This window comes from Oncorhynchus mykiss, chromosome 19, assembly GCF_057628025.1.
Source record: "Oncorhynchus mykiss isolate SJ-2025 chromosome 19, ASM5762802v1, whole genome shotgun sequence".
Taxonomy (NCBI): Eukaryota; Metazoa; Chordata; class Actinopteri; order Salmoniformes; family Salmonidae; genus Oncorhynchus; species Oncorhynchus mykiss.
This window is the reverse complement of record NC_143040.1, coordinates 62,230,769-62,249,426: the sequence shown is the minus strand read 5'-3', so window position 1 is coordinate 62,249,426 and position 18,658 is coordinate 62,230,769. Positions and strand designations below refer to the sequence as shown.

At 38.2% G+C, this 18,658-nt stretch overlaps 1 protein-coding gene across 14 annotated transcripts in view; it reads right to left on the bottom strand.

The window, feature by feature from the left end:
- LOC110498117 (kinase D-interacting substrate of 220 kDa B) overlaps nt 1–18,658 on the bottom strand; it is a 96,459-nt gene that overhangs the window by 14,597 nt on the left and 63,204 nt on the right. For all 14 annotated transcript variants that reach the window (XM_036955083.2, XM_036955089.2, XM_036955091.2 and 11 more), the window contains one exon: nt 15,918–16,096. In XM_036955083.2, coding sequence (XP_036810978.2) covers nt 15,918–16,096 — 179 coding nt within the window. The remainder of the gene's footprint in view (nt 1–15,917; nt 16,097–18,658) is intronic.

Here is an 18,658-nt window from a genome sequence, read left to right as displayed (position 1 = left end):
TCACACTAAATAGCATCTCTGCTGATAGTGACGTCGGCTATTTGAGCTGGATAGCTGATCGACTGTTGTGTGAGAGTCTTTGGCAGCATTCAAATGCGTTTGGTTGCAGATAATGAGTAAGCAACAATTTAGCTAATTACACCACCTCACTTCTACCAACACGTCTCCTGCGCCAGATGACTGTGTGATCTCCAGATGACTGTGTGATCTCGCTCTCTGTGGCCGATATGAGCAAAACGTTTAAAGAGGTTAACAATCAGATGACTGAATACCAGGGCGCGTCTCTCAAAGCATGACCAGCTGTCAAGCGTCTTCACAGACATTTACAATCTCTCTTTGTCCCACTCTGTAATCCCAACATGTTTCAAACTGACCACTATTGTCCCTGTTCCCAATAGTTCCAAGGGAACCTTCTGACATGACTATGTCCCTGTGGCACTCACATCTGTAATTATGAAGTGCTTTGAAAGGCTGGTCATGACACACATCAACACTATCATCCCAGACACCCTAGACCAACTCCAATTCACATACCACCTCAACAGATCCACAGATGACACAATTTCAATTGCTCTTCACACTGCTCTCTCCCACCTGGACAAGAGAGGAAATAACCATGTGAGAAGGCTGTTGATAGACTACAGCTCAGCGTTCAACACCATAGTCCCCTCCAAGTTAATCACCAAGCTACGGACCCTGGGACTGAACCCATCCTTCTGCAGCTAGATGCTGGACTTCTGACAGGCCGGCCCCAGGTGGTGAGGGTAGGCAACAATACCTCCGCCACACTGACCCTCAAAACGGGGGCCCCTCAGTGGTGTGTGCTTAGTCCCCTTCTGTACTCCCTGTTCACCCACAACTCCGTGGCCAAGCACAAATCCAAAGCCATCATCAAGTTTACTGACGACACAACGGTGGTAGGCACAAGGAGCTGATCGTGGACTATAGGAGAAAGAGGGAAGAGCAGGCCCCCCATCCACATCGACGGGGCTGTTGTGGAGCGGGTCGAGAGCTTCAAGTTCCTTGGCATCTACATCACTAAGAACTTAACATGGGCAAAGTAAGGTGGACTGAACACCTCAGTGCAGATAAAAACGGAATAATAACAACACAAAACAAATGATAAGGCTAGAGAAATGTATCAACCAACATTACCAAAGCAATCAACATCCAAACATGACAGAGGGTAAACATGGAGAGCCAATCCCCAAAAGAAAACGTGACTCCTTGACGGACACGGATGATTTAAGCTTTTCACAACCGGGAAAGGTAAGGAGATCTGTTAAAATCGATCAATGATAATCTGGGCATGAATTAGTCAGTAAAGATATAAAGGAGTTGAAGGCGAGCCTCTAGATGAGTGACGAATAAGCTGTTACAAGGAAGAAACAAACAAACAAGCTAAAAGGTACAGTCAATGAGATTGAAACAAACGTTAATGAACTTGAAAAGGAGAACAAGAGAGAAGCCTTACTTGACCTACAGACTAGGTCTATGAGAAAATCTGATACTTATTGCTATCAAAGTAAAAGAAAGGTGAAGATCCTGAAAGTGTGGTCAAATAATTATATTTTACAGCGCTACAGAGCCCAGGTGATGGTGTCGACAAAATCCAACTCGAACGTGTACAACGTTTCGGAAAAAGATATGAGCACCCAATCGCTGCCAAATTTGCATTCTTCAGAGATAAAATAAATTGTTAAAAGCCTGAGTAAAAGACTTGCTGGCCCGAAAATAGGAATTAATGATCAGTTCCTGAAGGAAATTGCAGAACGGCGCAAAGTTCTGTACCCAATCTTCAAGCAGAATAGATTAAAAGGGAAACGTGTAGCTTTCGTAATCAATAAACTGTTTATAACCAAATGTTCTGAGACACCAAGATTACTCCATGGCTATTCTAAATATCACAAAGTTCCCATAGAGGAGTCTAATAATGGAACACCCAATACTAGCCATGGTAGGGATTGTAAAAAAAAAATATGTAGGAAAACAATAAAATACAACAATTGATACAAAACAGCTACACCATCCCATTCAAGATAAGGAATGTTACAAATAATTAGAATTGGACTTAATTAGTATTAAATAGATAAGACAGCATTAGAATAAAGTATAATTAGTAGTAAGTAGATAAGACAGCATTAGAATAAAGTATAATTAGTATTAAGTAGATAAGACAGCATTAGAAGAAAGTATAATTAGTATTAAGTAGATAAGACAGCATTAGAAGAAAGTATAATTAGTATTAAGTAGATAAGACAGCATTAGAATAAAGTATAATTAGAAGTAAGTAGATAAGACAGCATTAGAAGAAAGTATAATAGTATTAAATAGATAAGTCAGCATTAGAAGAAAGTATAATTAGTATTAAATAGATAAGACAGCATTAGAATAAAGTATAATTAGTATTAAGTAGATAAGACAGCATTAGAATAAAGCATAATTAGTATTAAGTAGATAAGACAGTAATAGAATAAAACATAATTAGTATTAAATAGATAAGACAGCATTAGAATAAAGTATAATTAGTAGTAAGTAGATAAGACAGCATTAGAATAAAGTATAATTAGTATTAAGTAGATAAGACAGCATTAGAAGAAAGTATAATTAGTATTAAGTAGATAAGACAGCATTAGAAGAAAGTATAATTAGTATTAAGTAGATAAGACAGCATTAGAATAAAGCATAATTAGTATTAAGTAGATAAGACAGTAATAGAATAAAACATAATTAGTATTAAATAGATAAGACAGCATTAGAAGAAAGTATCATTAGTATTAAATAGATAAGACAGTATTAGAATAAAACATAATTAGTATTAAATAGATAAGACAGCATTAGAATAAAGTATAATTATTATTAAATAGATAAGACAGCATTAGAATAAAGTATAATTAGTATTAAGTAGATAAGACAGCATTAGAAGAAAACATCATTAGTATTAAATAGAGGGGACAGCATTAGAAGAAAGCATAATTAGTATTAAGTAGATAAGACAGTATTAGAATAAAACATAATTAGTATTAAATAGATAAGACAGCATTAGAAGAAAGTATAATTAGTATTACGTAGATAAGACAGCATTAGAATAAAGCATAATTAGTATTAAGTAGATAAGACAGTAATAGAATAAAACATAATTAGTATTAAATAGATAAGACAGCATTAGAATAAAGTATAATTAGTAGTAAGTAGATAAGACAGCATTAGAATAAAGTATAATTAGTATTAAGTAGATAAGACAGCATTAGAAGAAAGTATAATTAGTATTAAGTAGATAAGACAGCATTAGAAGAAAGTATAATTAGTATTAAGTAGATAAGACAGCATTAGAATAAAGCATAATTAGTATTAAGTAGATAAGACAGTAATAGAATAAAACATAATTAGTATTAAATAGATAAGACAGCATTAGAAGAAAGTATCATTAGTATTAAATAGATAAGACAGTATTAGAATAAAACATAATTAGTATTAAATAGATAAGACAGCATTAGAATAAAGTATAATTAGTATTAAATAGATAAGACAGCATTAGAATAAAGTATAATTAGTATTAAGTAGATAAGACAGCATTAGAAGAAAACATCATTAGTATTAAATAGAGGGGACAGCATTAGAAGAAAGCATAATTAGTATTAAGTAGATAAGACAGTATTAGAATAAAACATAATTAGTATTAAATAGATAAGACAGCATTAGAATAAAACATAATTAGTATTAAATAGATACGACAGCATTAGAAGAAAACATAATTAGTATTAAATAGATACGACAGCATTAGAAGAAAACATAATTAGTATTAAATAGATAAGACAGCATTAGAAGAAAGCATAATTAGTATTAAATAGATAAGACAGTATTAGAATAAAACATAATTAGTATTAAATAGATAAGACAGCATTAGAAGAAAACATAATTAGTATTAAATAGATAAGACAGTATTAGAATAAAACATAATTAGTATTAAATAGATAAGACAGCATTAGAAGAAAACATAATTAGTATTAAATAGATAAGACAGCATTAGAAGAAAGCATAATTAGCTAAATAATACATCTAATATAAGGAACCAAACACAAAAGTACTCAATCAACATGGTAGAGATAAAACACAGCAAACAGTGGACATAGAAGGCACAGTATGTGGGTATGTGCAAGTGTATTGTGATGGAAGGTGAGGTGTGTGTTTTTGTGTTTGGAAAAGTGTGGAGTTAAGTGAGAGAAAAAGGAAAATGGTTGCATATCCCAGAGCCCATGTATTGTCCCCGACGCTCTACCCCAGACACCCACCTGAGCGACCAATACACTAAGGAGAAGTTCTTATCTGTTTTATGGGCCTAATGTAAGTAGTCTATACGCAGCCAAAACAGAAAGATGAATGCGGTCAGAGAGCCACTGGAGCAGCACAGCCCCCTTAAGATTCTGAGCCTGCCTGGCAGGGTTGGTCCTACAAAGCCAAGGCCCCCTGATGGGAGAGCATAATATACAAGGAAATTCTCAAAGCTGCTAATGAGAACCTTGACGACCTTGTACCTAGCCAGTGGGGATTCCGGTGGGGTGCCCCCACCCAGGTAGTAGCAGTGCTGGCAACACTAGCTGAAGTAACCCACTGGGAGGGGGTCACACTCGGATAATCAGAAAGGGGGGCAAATTACTGTGGCCCTGTTGGCACAAATAATCAAAGGTGTGACAGCACGGAGATGCTTGAGAAAAAGGTCAAAATGGGGGACCAGCGTGTAGGTGTTTCAGGGTATAGGGCTGTATCGGAGCTCCATCAGCTAGGACTTAACATTGGTTAATAAAATCTCTCAATTTGTACTACATTTTTGCAACACAGCCAAACGTCATTGTTTTTTTTGCGGGGAGTATTGACCGAAGTTAACTGATTTGAAGACAACGAGCAATGACTACCTTACACACCAATCATTTTAGCGAAGCTTCGTTGATGGACTGTATTTCTGCCCAATGACCACTGATCTTCTTGAAATCTAGCTGGGTAGATAGCCAATGAGCTGAGGTAAACGCAAGTATGTAATGGTTTTGGGTTGGAGCACCATTCCTTGTTTGATATCGCATGCGTAACGAACTCCATTCTCGCCTTGACGATCAGAGGAGTTGCTGTGAGGCTTGTTACGCGCAGCTGTATTTCGGAAAGTTGTATTTTTAACGATTTCATTGAAGACATCATGGCGAATAAATCAGGAAAAGCAAAGTCAAAGTCTAAAGTGAAAATGAAAAAGTGAAAGTGAGAGATTTTTTGTTTGAGGAATCTTTGAGTGTTATGATTCAAACAAGAACTGAGGAGCTGTTTCTGCAAGGACAGGACATACTTCTGGACGGGTAAGTGCTAATGCCGTTTTATGAAATATAAATATATATATAAAAAAATGTTTTTAAATTTGCAATGAAATGTGTGGTTTGTTTGTGTGTGTGTGTTGGTTTGTTTGGGTGTGTGTGTTTATATATAATTTCTTCATTTCCATATGAAATAGCCATTGGGTGCTGTTCAGGGGAGGGCAGGCCCACAACAATGGCCGGAGTTGAATGGAACAGCACTTCACCTTAGCGACTGTTCCCTCTGCTCTATACAATACATATCTGTTTATTTTATGTGATGATAAAAGGCTCATACAATACAATTAAAAATATATATATATTTCACAGTGATAGCGACTTCGACTGGGAGCCCCCGGTGCCAAGCTGCCCGCTCTACCTCTGCCCCCAGTGGTGTTCATATGCCACAGTTCATTACTGCAGGCATGACTGTGCCTCAGGGCCAAAAGGGCACAGCATGGAGGCGTCGTTGTGTTCTGTGTCGCATGAACTGCACCACTTGTTCAGTTTGCCTCTGCTTTACATCAGAAAGAGACTGCTATGGGACATGGCAAAGGCAGCAAAATATTGTGTCGAGGACTTCCAAAAGGTGTACTGTTTTTTTTTTTTTTTTTTAAATATGTATTTTCTAATATTTGTTAAAAACATTTTTTTTGTGTGTGTGTGTTAGAATTGCTTTTTTATATGTTGTATATAGTTATTTGCACTGTTGTATATAGTTATAGGTCATTTCACCAATTCGGCCACTTGGGTACATTTGGGCAACTTGTGTGGGACACCTGGGTGACTTCATGCTAAATGTCATGTAGCTCACTCATTCCTGAAGTTATCAGTCTGAAACTTTGCACACCTACAGTTGCCCTCTTGTGTTATCCATCAAAATTATCTCCATCCTATCTGACTGTGTGACTATTCTAGTATATGTGAAAGACGATACTACAACAATAAAAAACAGAAAACGTATGCTCTTTCTTTCTCTTTTCTTCCACCAGATCTACTGTGTTATATTCTCCTACATTCAATTAACATTTCCACAAACTTCAGAATGTTTCCATTCAAATGATACCAAGAATATGCATATCCTTGCCTCTGGGGCTGAGCTACAGGCAGTTAGATTAGGGTATGTCTTCAGGCGGAAATTGAGAACAAAGGGATGCAGCCATAACAGGTTAAACCCTGTAACTGTTTTAAAGTCACCTTTGGCCTCATGGTGAAATCCCTGAGTGGTTTCCTTCCCCTCCGGCAACTGAGTTAAGAAGGATGCCTATATCATTGTAGTGACTGGCTGTATTGACACACCATCCATCCAAAGTGTAATTAATAACTTCACCATGTCCAAAGGGAATTCGGATATTATTCATCCTAATCACAGTTTTTTTTTTACATGGATGATACATTGGAGATAAAATAAGACAAGTACTGGAAACAATAGAACACTATGAAAAATCTGGAAAACCAGGCCTGGCATTCATTGCTGACTTTGAAAAGGCTTTTGATAAAGTACAACTAGAATGTCAAGAGAAGTAAAACAAGGTTGTCCACTCGGCATATCTACAGTGGGGCAAAAAAGTATTTAGTCAGCCACCAATTGTAGCCAACTCACTGGTCAACTCTAGCAAACTTCAGACGGGCCTGGACATGTACTGGCTTAAGCAGGGGGACACGTCTGGCACTGCAGGATTTCAGTCCCTGGCGGCGTAGTGTGTTACTGATGGTAGGCTTTGTTACTTTGGTCCCAGCTCTCTGCAGGTCATTCACTAGGTCCCCCCGTGTGGTTCTGGGATTTTTGCTCACCGTTCTTGTGATCATTTTGACCCCACGGGGTGAGATCTTGCATGGAGCCCCAGATCGAGGGAGATTATCAGTGGTCTTGTATGTCTTCCATTTCCTAATAATTGCTCCCACAGTTGATTTCTTCAAACCAAGCTGCTTACCTATTGCAGATTCAGTCTTCCCAGCCTGGTGCAGGTCTACAATTTTGTTTCTGGTGTCCTTTGACAGCTCTTTGGTCTTGGCCATAGTGGAGTTTGGAGTGTGACTGTTTGAGGTTGTGGACAGGTGTCTTTTATACTGATAACAAGTTCAAACAGGTGCCATTAATACAGGTAACGAGTGGAGGACAGAGAAGCCTCTTAAAGAAGAAGTTACAGGTCTGTGAGAGCCAGAAATCTTGCTTGTTTGTAGGTGACCATATACTTATTTTCCACCATAATTTGCAAATTAATTCATTAAAAATCCTACAATGTGATTTTCTGGATTTTTTTTTCTCATTTTGCCTGTCATAGTTGAAGTGTACCTATGATGAACATTACAGGCCTCTCTCATATTTTTAATTGGGATACCTTGCACAATTGGCGGCTGACTAAATACTTTTTTTGCCCCACTGTACACACTCACTAGACTATATACACACCATATACACACTCACTAGACTATATACACACCATATACACACTCACTAGACTATATACACACACCATCTACACACTCACTATACATATATATATATATATATATATATATACACACCATCTACACACTCACTATACTATATATATACATATATATATATATATATATACATATATATATATATATATATATACATACATATATATATATATATATATATATATACATATATATATATATATATATATATATATATATATATATATATATATATATATATATATATATATATATATATATACACATACATATACATATATATATATACACATATATATATATACATATACATATATATATACATATACACATATATATATATATACATATATATATACACATACATATATTTACATATATATATACACACATATACACACACACACATATATATACACACACACACATATATATATATATATATATATATATATATATATATATATATATATATATATATATATATACACAATCACTAGACTATATACACACCATATACACACTCACTAGACTATATATATATATATATATATATATATATATATATATATATATATATATATATATATATATATATATACACACACACACTCACTAGACTATATAAACACACCATATACACACTCACTAGACTATATACACACACCATATACACACTCACTAGACTATATACACACACCATATACACACTCACAAGACTAAACTGCCCAAACTGCTACAGATCTATATCTATCCTACCCTGTCTTTCTAAGGTCTTTGAAAGCCAAGTTAACAAACAGATTACCGACCATTTCGAATCCCACCGCACCTTCTCCACTATGCAATCTGGTTTCAGAGCTGGTCATGGGTGCACCTCAGCTACGCTCAAGGTCGTAAACGACATCATAACCGCCATCGATAAGAGACATTACTGTGCAGCCATATTCATCGACCTGGCCAAGGCTTTCGACTCTGTCAATCACCACATTCTTATTGGCAGACTCGACAGCCTTGGTTTTTCAAATGATTGCCTCGCCTGGTTAACCAACTACTTCTCTGATAGAGTTCAGTGTGTCAAATCGGAGGGCCTGTTGTCCGGACCTCTGGTAGCATCTATGGGGGTGCCACAGGGTTCAATCCTCGGGCTGACTCTCTTCTCTGTATACATCAATGATGTTGCTCTTGCTGCTGGTGATTCTCTGGTACACCTCTACGCAGACGACACCATTCTGTATACTTCTGGCCCCTCTTTGGACACTGTGTTAACTAACCTCCAGACGAGCTTCAATGCCATACAACTCTCCTTCTGTGGCCTCCAACTGCTCTCAAACGCAGGGAAAACTAAATGCATGCTATTCAACCGATCCCTGCCCGCACCTGCTCGCCCGTCCAGCATCACTATTCTGGACGGTTCTGACTTAGAATACGTGGACAACTACAAATACCTAGGTGTCTGGTTAGACTGTAAACTCTCCTTCCAGACTCACATTAAGCATCTCCAATCCAAAATTACATCTAGAATTGGCTTCCTATATTGCAACAAAGCATCCTTCACTCATGCTGCCAAACATACCCTCGTAAAACTGACCATCCTACCGATCCTCGACTTCGGTGATGTCATCTATAAAATAGCCTCCAACACTCTACTCAACAAACTGGATGCAGTCTATCCGTCTTGTCACCAAAGCCCCATACACTACCATCATTGCGACCTGTACGCTCTCGTTGGTTGGCCCTCGCTTCATACTCGTCGCCAAACCCACTGGCTACAGGTTATCTACAAGTCTCTGCTAGGTAAAGCCCCGCCTTATCTCAGCTCACTGGTCACCATAGCAGCACCCACTCGTAGCACGCGCTCAAGCAGGTATATCTTACTGGTCACCCCCAAAGCCAACACCTCCTTTGGTCGTCTTTCCTTCCAGTTCTCTGCTGTCAATGCCTGGAACGAACTGCAAAAATCTCAGCCCATCTGTAAACAGCCCATCTATCTACCTACCTCATCCCCATACAGTATTTATTCATTTATCTTGCTCATTGCACCCCAGTATCTCTACTTGCACATTCATCTTCTGCATATCTACCATTCCAGTGTTTAATTGTTATATTGTAATTACTTCGCCACCATGGCCTATTTGTTGCCTTAACTCCCTTATCTTACCTCATTTGCACTCACTGTACATAGACATCTTGTTTTCTTTTGTTCTACTGTATTATTGACTGTATGTTTTGTTTATTCCATGTGTAACTCTGTGGTGTTGTATGTGTCAAATTGCTATGCTTTATCTTGGCCAGGTCGCAGTTGCAAATGAGAACTTGTTCTCAACTAGCCTACCTGGTTAAATAAAGGTGTCACGTTCTGACCTTAGTTCCTTTATTATGTCTTTGTGTTAGTTTGGTCAGGGCGTGAGTTGGGGTGGGTAGTCTATGTTCTTTTTTCTATGTAGTATTTAGGTGTTTGGCCTGGTATGGTTCTCAATCAGAGGCATGTGTCGTTCGTTGTCTCTGATTGAGAATCATACTTAGGTAGCCCGTTTTCCCCATTTTAGTTGTGGGTGATTGTTTTCAGTCTGTGTCTTCACCAGACAGAACTGTTTAGTTTTCATTCGTTCTCCTTGTTATTTTGTTCTTTGTGTTCAGTGTTAGTAAATATCAACATGGACACGTACCACGCTGCATATTGGTCCGATCCTTCATACTCCTCGTCAGAGGAAGACGAATCTCATTACAAAAGGAAAAAATAAAATAAAATATACACACCATCTACACACTCACTAGACTATATATACACACCATCTACACACTCACTAGACTATATACACACACCATCTACACACTCACTAGACTATATACACACACCATATACACACTCACTAGACTATATATACACACCATATACACACTCACTAGACTATATATACACACCATATACACACACTCACTAGACTATATATACACACCATCTACACACTCACTAGACTATATATACACACCATCTACACACTCACTAGACTATATATACACACCATCTACACACTCACTAGACTATATATACACACCATCTACACACTCACTAGACTATATATACACACCATCTACACACTCACTAGACTATATATACACACCATCTACACACTCACTAGACTATATATACACACCATATACACACACTCACTAGACTATATATACACACCATATACACACACTCACTAGACTATATATACACACCATATACACTCACAAGACTATATATACACACCATCTACACACTCACTAGACTATATATACACACCATATACACTCACAAGACTATATATACACACCATCTACACACTCACTAGACTATATATACACACCATCTACACACTCACTAGACTATATATACACACCATCTACACACTCACTAGACTATATATACACACCATATACACACACTCACTAGACTATATATACACACCATATACACTCACAAGACTATATATACACACCATCTACACACTCACTAGACTATATATACACACCATCTACACACTCACTAGACTATATACACACCATCTACACACTCACTAGACTATATATACACACCATCTACACACTCACTAGACTATATATACACACCATCTACACACTCACTAGACTATATATACACACCATCTACACACTCACTAGACTATATATACACACCATATACACACACTCACTAGACTATATATACACACCATATACACTCACAAGACTATATATACACCATCTACACACTCACTAGACTATATATACACACCATCTACACACTCACTAGACTATATATACACACCATATACACACTCACTAGACTATATATACACACCATCTACACACTCACTAGACTATATATACACACCATCTACACACTCACTAGACTATATACACACACACCATATACACACTCACTAGACTATATATACACACCATCTACACACTCACTAGACTATATATACACACCATCTACACACTCACTAGACTATATATACACACCATCTACACACTCACTAGACTATATATACACACCATCTACACACTCACTAGACTATATATACACACCATCTACACACTCACTAGACTATATACACACACACCATATACACACTCACTAGACTATATATACACACCATCTACACACTCACTAGACTATATATACACACCATCTACACACTCACTAGACTATATATACACACCATCTACACACTCACTAGACTATATACACACCCACCATCTACACACTCACTAGACTATATATACACACCATCTACACACTCACTAGACTATATATACACACCATCTACACACTCACTAGACTATATACACACCCACCATCTACACACTCACTAGACTATATATACACACCATCTACACACTCACTAGACTATATATACACACCATCTACACACTCACTAGACTATATACACACACACCATATACACACTCACTAGACTATATATACACACCATCTACACACTCACTAGACTATATATACACACCATCTACACACTCACTAGACTATATATACACACCATCTACACACTCACTAGACTATATATACACACCATCTACACACTCACTAGACTATATATACACACCATATACACACACTCACTAGACTATATATACACACCATCTACACACTCACTAGACTATATTACACACCATCTACACACTCACTAGACTATATATACACACCATCTACACACTCACTAGACTATATTACACACCATCTACACTCACAAGACTATATATAGACACCATATACACTCACAAGACTATATATACACACTCACTAGACTACATATACACACTCACTAGACTATATACAAACACCATCTACACACACACTAGACTATATACACACACTCACTAGACTATATATACGCACTAAATACACACTCACTAGACTATATATACACACACCATATACACACTCACTAGACTATATATACACACACACCATATACACACTCACTAGACTATATACACACACCATATACACACTCACTAGACTATATACACACACCATATACACACTCACTAGACGATATACACACACACCATATACACACTCACTAGACTATATATACACACTCACTAGACTATATACACACACCATATACACACTCACTAGACTATATATACACACACCATATACACACTCACTAGACTATACACACACACCATATACACACACACACTAGACTATACACACACACTCACTAGACTATATACACACACCTTTACATACAATTTGATGCTGCTACTCTTTACTTTATTTGACTCTTATTTTTATCTGTCCTGATGCGTAGTCACTTTACCCTGCCTTCATGTACATATCTACCTTAAATACCTTGTGCTGTATTTCTGCACATTGATCTGGTACTGGTACTCCCTGTATATAGCTCCACATTGATCTGGTACTGGTAATACCTGTATAGAGCTCCACATTGATCTGGTACTGTTAATACCTGTATATACAGTGCCTTGCGAAAGTATTCGGCCCCCTTGAACTTTGCGACCTTTTGCCACATTTCAGGCTTCAAACAAAGATATAAAACTGTATTTTTTTGTGAAGAATCAACAACAAGTGGGACACAATCATGAAGCGGAACGACATTTATTGGATATTTCAAACTTTTTTAACAAATCAAAAACTGAAAAATTGGGCGTGCAAAATTATTCAGCCCCCTTAAGTTAATACTTTGTAGCGCCACCTTTTGCTGCGATTACAGCTGTAAGTCGCTTGGGGTATGTCTCTATCAGTTTTGCACATCGAGAGACTGAATTTTTTCCCCATTCCTCCTTGCAAAACAGCTCGAGCTCAGTGAGGTTGGATGGAGAGCATTTGTGAACAGCAGTTTTCAGTTCTTTCCACAGATTCTCGATTGGATACAGGTCTGGACTTTGACTTGGCCATTCTAACACCTGGATATGTTTATTTTTGAACCATTCCATTGTAGATTTTGCTTTATGTTTTGGATCAAGACAAATCTCCGTCCCAGTCTCAGGTCTTTTGCAGACTCCATCAGGTTTTCTTCCAGAATGGTCCTGTATTTGGCTCCATCCATCTTCCCATCAATTTGAACCATCTTCCCTGTCCCTGCTGAAGAAAAGCAGGCCCAAACCATGATGCTGCCACCACCATGTTTGACAGTGGGGATAGTGTGTTCAGGGTGATGAGCTGTGTTGCTTTTACGCCAAACATAACGTTTTGCATTGTTGCCAAAAAGTTCAATTTTGGTTTCATCTGACCAGAGCACCTTCTTCCACATGTTTGGTGTGTCTCCCAGGTGGCTTGTGGCAAACTTTAAACAACACTTTTTATGGATATCTTTAAGAAATGGCTTTCTTCTTGCCACTCTTCCATAAAGGCCAGATTTGTACAATATACGACTGATTGTTATCCTATGGACAGAGTCTCCCACCTCAGCTGTAGATCTCTGCAGTTCATCCAGAGTGATCATGGGCCTCTTGGCTGCATCTCTGATCAGTCTTCTCCTTGTATGAGCTGAAAGTTTAGAGGGACGGCCAGGTATTGGTAGATTTGCAGTGGTCTGATACTTCTTCCATTTCAATATTATTGCTTGCACAGGGCTCATTGGGATGTTTAAAGCTTGGGAAATCTTTTTGTATCCAAATCCGGCTTTAAACTTCTTCACAACAGTATCTCGGACCTGCCTGGTGTGTTCCTTGTTCTTCATGATGCTCTCTGCGCTTTTAACGGACCTCTGAGACTATCACAGTGCAGGTGCATTTATACGGAGACTTGATTACACACAGGTAGATTGTATTTATCATCATTAGTCATTTAGGTCAACATTGGATCATTCAGAGATCCTCACTGAACTTCTGGAGAGAGTTTGCTGCACTGAAAGTAAAGGGGCTGAATAATTTTGCACGCCCAATTTTTCAGTTTTTGATTTGTTAAAAAAGTTTGAAATATCCAATAAATGTCGTTCCACTTCATGATTGTGTCCAACTTGCTGTTGATTCTTCACAAAAAAATACAGTTTTATATCTTTATGTTTGAAGCCTGAAATGTGGCAAAAGGTCGCAAAGTTCAAGGGGGCCGAATACTTTCGCAAGGCACTGTAGCTCCACATTGATCTGGTACTGGTAATACCTGTATATAGCTCCACATTGATCTGGTACTGGTAATACCTGTATATAGCTCCACATTGATCTGGTACTGTTAATACCTGTATATAGCTCCACATTGATATGGTACTGGTAATACCTGTATATAGCTCCACATTGATCTGGCACTGGTAATAGCTGTTTATAGCTCCACATTGATCTGGTACTGGGAATACCTGGATATAGATCCACATTGATCTGGTACTGGTAATACCTGTATATAGCTCCACATTGATCTGGTACTGGTAATACCTGTATATAGCTCCACATTGATCTGGCACTGGTAATACCTGGATATAGATCCACATTGATCTGGTACTGGTAATACCTGTATATAGCGCCATATTGATCTGGTACTGGTAATACCTGTATATAGCTCCACATTGATCTGGTACTGGTAATACCTATATATAGATCCACATTGATCTGGTACTGGTAATACCTGTATATAGAGCCATATTGATCTGGTATTGTTAATACCTGTATATAGCGCCACATTGATCTGGTACTGGTAATACCTGGATATAGATCCACATTGATCTGGTACTGGTAATACCTGTATATAGCTCCATTCTTGTGTATTTTATTTAATTCCTCGTGTTACAATTCCATTTTTAAAGTCTGCATCATTGCGAAGGGCTCATAAACAAGCATTTCACAGTAAAGTCTACACCAGATGTATTCTGCACGTGACAAATCATTTGATTGAATGATTGATAGATTGAATATCATGACAGAACACACATTCATTTTGGGTAATGGCATGTATCCAAAAACAGTCTCACAGTAGGAGTGGTGACATTGGATCAGTTTTCCCTTTTAGATCATAATGAATAAGATTACATGGACAGGAGGGGCCTGATCCTGGGTCAGCACTGCTACTCTGATATGTTTTATGAATAAGGGCCTATAGGTCTTTGAATTAACTGAGTGTAATAGTGAAAAGTGGTACTTGTGTGTAAATATAAGGACCTGCAATGATCTCGCGGAGTTTGGGGTCCAGGTTGACGGTGCAGGGAAGGAACATCTCCACGTCGCGTGCCGTGAGAACGGGTGTCCGCGAGGACAGGAACACCTCGAAGCTGCGGATGTCCCCATCGATCTCCAACAGGGGCTCCACGTCTTTGGTGGTGGGGATGTTTTTGGAGATTCTAGAGAAGAGGAAATGAGAGAGAGAGGAAATAAGAGGGAAGATCGTTAAAGATGACACTTAGATAGCTTGTCTATCTCTAGTAGGGGCCGTGCAGCGGTCACCGCTACTCTTGCTGTTCTGGTGTCACAAAAGGAGAGAAGTCCATTTAGTTGGTGACTGATCGCTCCAGTTTGTTATCTGGGTCTGACAGCAAAGGAAGCACAAGAGGATGGAAATCAGAGGTCTGCTGCTCAGACTCATTAAAAAGCTGTGTTGAAATGGGAGCCTTCTGCGAGGATGTTTCAGCTTTGTTTGTAGCCTCGAAGTAAATATATATATTTATGGAGATGTCATTGAACGTTATCTTACAAACAATGCAGGTCCATCCATTATACAGATGTACGGACGGTGAACCAACTGCTTTGTGAAATTCTTTCCCCCCCAACCACCAGAAAATGGTATCAGATACATTTAACCAGTATTGTCTTTCTTGTTAGAAAAGTTATTCAACCACAGCATAAAACAGCACATATCGTTCATGTGACACCATTCATTCTTATGTAAAGACTCGATACACATTTGAAGCCAAGGAAGTCGGCTAAGATAGCATCTTGTGTGGGATATTTATGTGGACATATCATGGCCAGATTGAGCTAATCCAGGAAGGGACGTTGCAGACTAGCTCAGTGCTGCCCCATCTGAGAACATCAAATTGAAGGCCCGACTGGTGTAATGGAAGCAATTATTGGTTCCATGATTGTTTTCAAATGTATTTATTTATGTTTTAATTAAGATTGCAGTACCACAGTCGGCCTTGACCTTTGTGGCTTCAATGAGAGGGCGCAGTCGTTCTCCCCTGATCCATTCTAAGGCAGCACTGAATATATTATTAGGTAAAAATGTGAAAAGTACATATCAGTAAAATATATTATTGGAAAAGCATATATCATTAGGCATGAGGAACTCAGCATGTCTACCCTTTTATGAAAACTAATTCAAATATTACATTTTAGAGAGTGTGGATGGATGTCATAAAAAACAAGAAAGGGATCAAACGTTTATGTGACTTGATTTGGTAGGAAAAACTGACAGGAAGCAAACATTAACAACATATATCACTGGTAATCTGTTGATCCATTTAACCCCCATAATAATATAATTCAGACATGAAAATATGAACCGCAGTGAGATTCATGTCTCAGGCCATTCATCATTCATCCGTGTGGGCGTCGGCCTTATCAGATGAATGAGCAGTTTTCTCCAGAACACAGACCTTTCTTTTGCTTATCGTTTTCCCCTCTCTGTATATTTCTCGGACTCTGTCTATGTGTTTTAAGTTGTGGGAAAGCTGGGATTTGGAGGGTATTTCCCATTGCCTGATCTGTTTTTGGGGAGGAACAGAGGTTGGTCTCTCTGCTGGTTGATTAGCCTCTCACTGCACCATTGTGCTAAGCTAACTGAGGGTGAGTGAGCTCACAGCCTGGCCTGGGCCCAGCTTTGCTGCAGTCAGCTAATCACATTTCTACAGGACGAATTTGCTCAATTTGCGGAGGAGAAATCGTTACACAATTGAAGCTCAGATATCTTAATGGCCAGCTGAGCTGAGATCTGCTGGGTTAACAGACTGGGGTTAAGACCTTCCGAGGCATCGTTGTTTTACCCACACAGTGCATACACACACACACAAGCAGGAACACACACACGCAACCAGATGTATAGATGGCTAAATGCTGTTACAGAATCAGTGGTCTCTGCACCTACTGACACACAATGCACAGTCTACAAGCCCCTGACTCAGAGACCTCAGTGGCAGAGACCAGTGATGATTTGCTCTAGCTCGTGTTCTGGTTAACTGTGCTACTCCACATTTGACCTTGATCAACCTGGGTGAAAAGGGGTCAGAATAGTCTGAACAAGTCTACATAGATTGTTAGTGTGGTTCATTTCCGTGTCAATTAAATTATCATTACAAAATAAAGGAAACACTTGAGTAAATGAGGGATAAAGTAGTGTGGTTCTTCCTGAGTTAAACAATTAACATGTATAAAAATGCCCAGTTGCACATTATTTTGGTTACCATGAGACGAGCATTTCTCGTGGAAGAATGGTGTTGCATCCCTCCAATAGAGTTCCAGACACTTGTAGAATCTACACCAAGGTGAATTGAAGCTGTTCTGGCGGCTCGTGGTGGCCCAAAACAAATCAAAGTTTATTGGTTGCTTACACTGTTATGCAGATGTTATAGCAGGTGCAGTGAAACACTTATGTTTCTAGCTCCAACAGTGCAGCAATATCTAGCAATACAATAAATCACACATAATGCAAAAGTTAAAAAAAAAAAAAAATTAAGACATATCATAAAAGTAATGTCAAAATCCCAAATATAAATAAATATATACCGTGCTTCAGAAAGTATTCACACCCCTTGACTTTTCCCACATTCTGTTGTTACAATTTAAAATGGAGTAAATAGAAATTTTGTGTCACTGGACTACAAACACACAACACCCCATAATGACAAAGTGGGCTGAGGATTTTCGAAGAAAATAATTTGTAACAAATTAATTAAACATGAAATGCT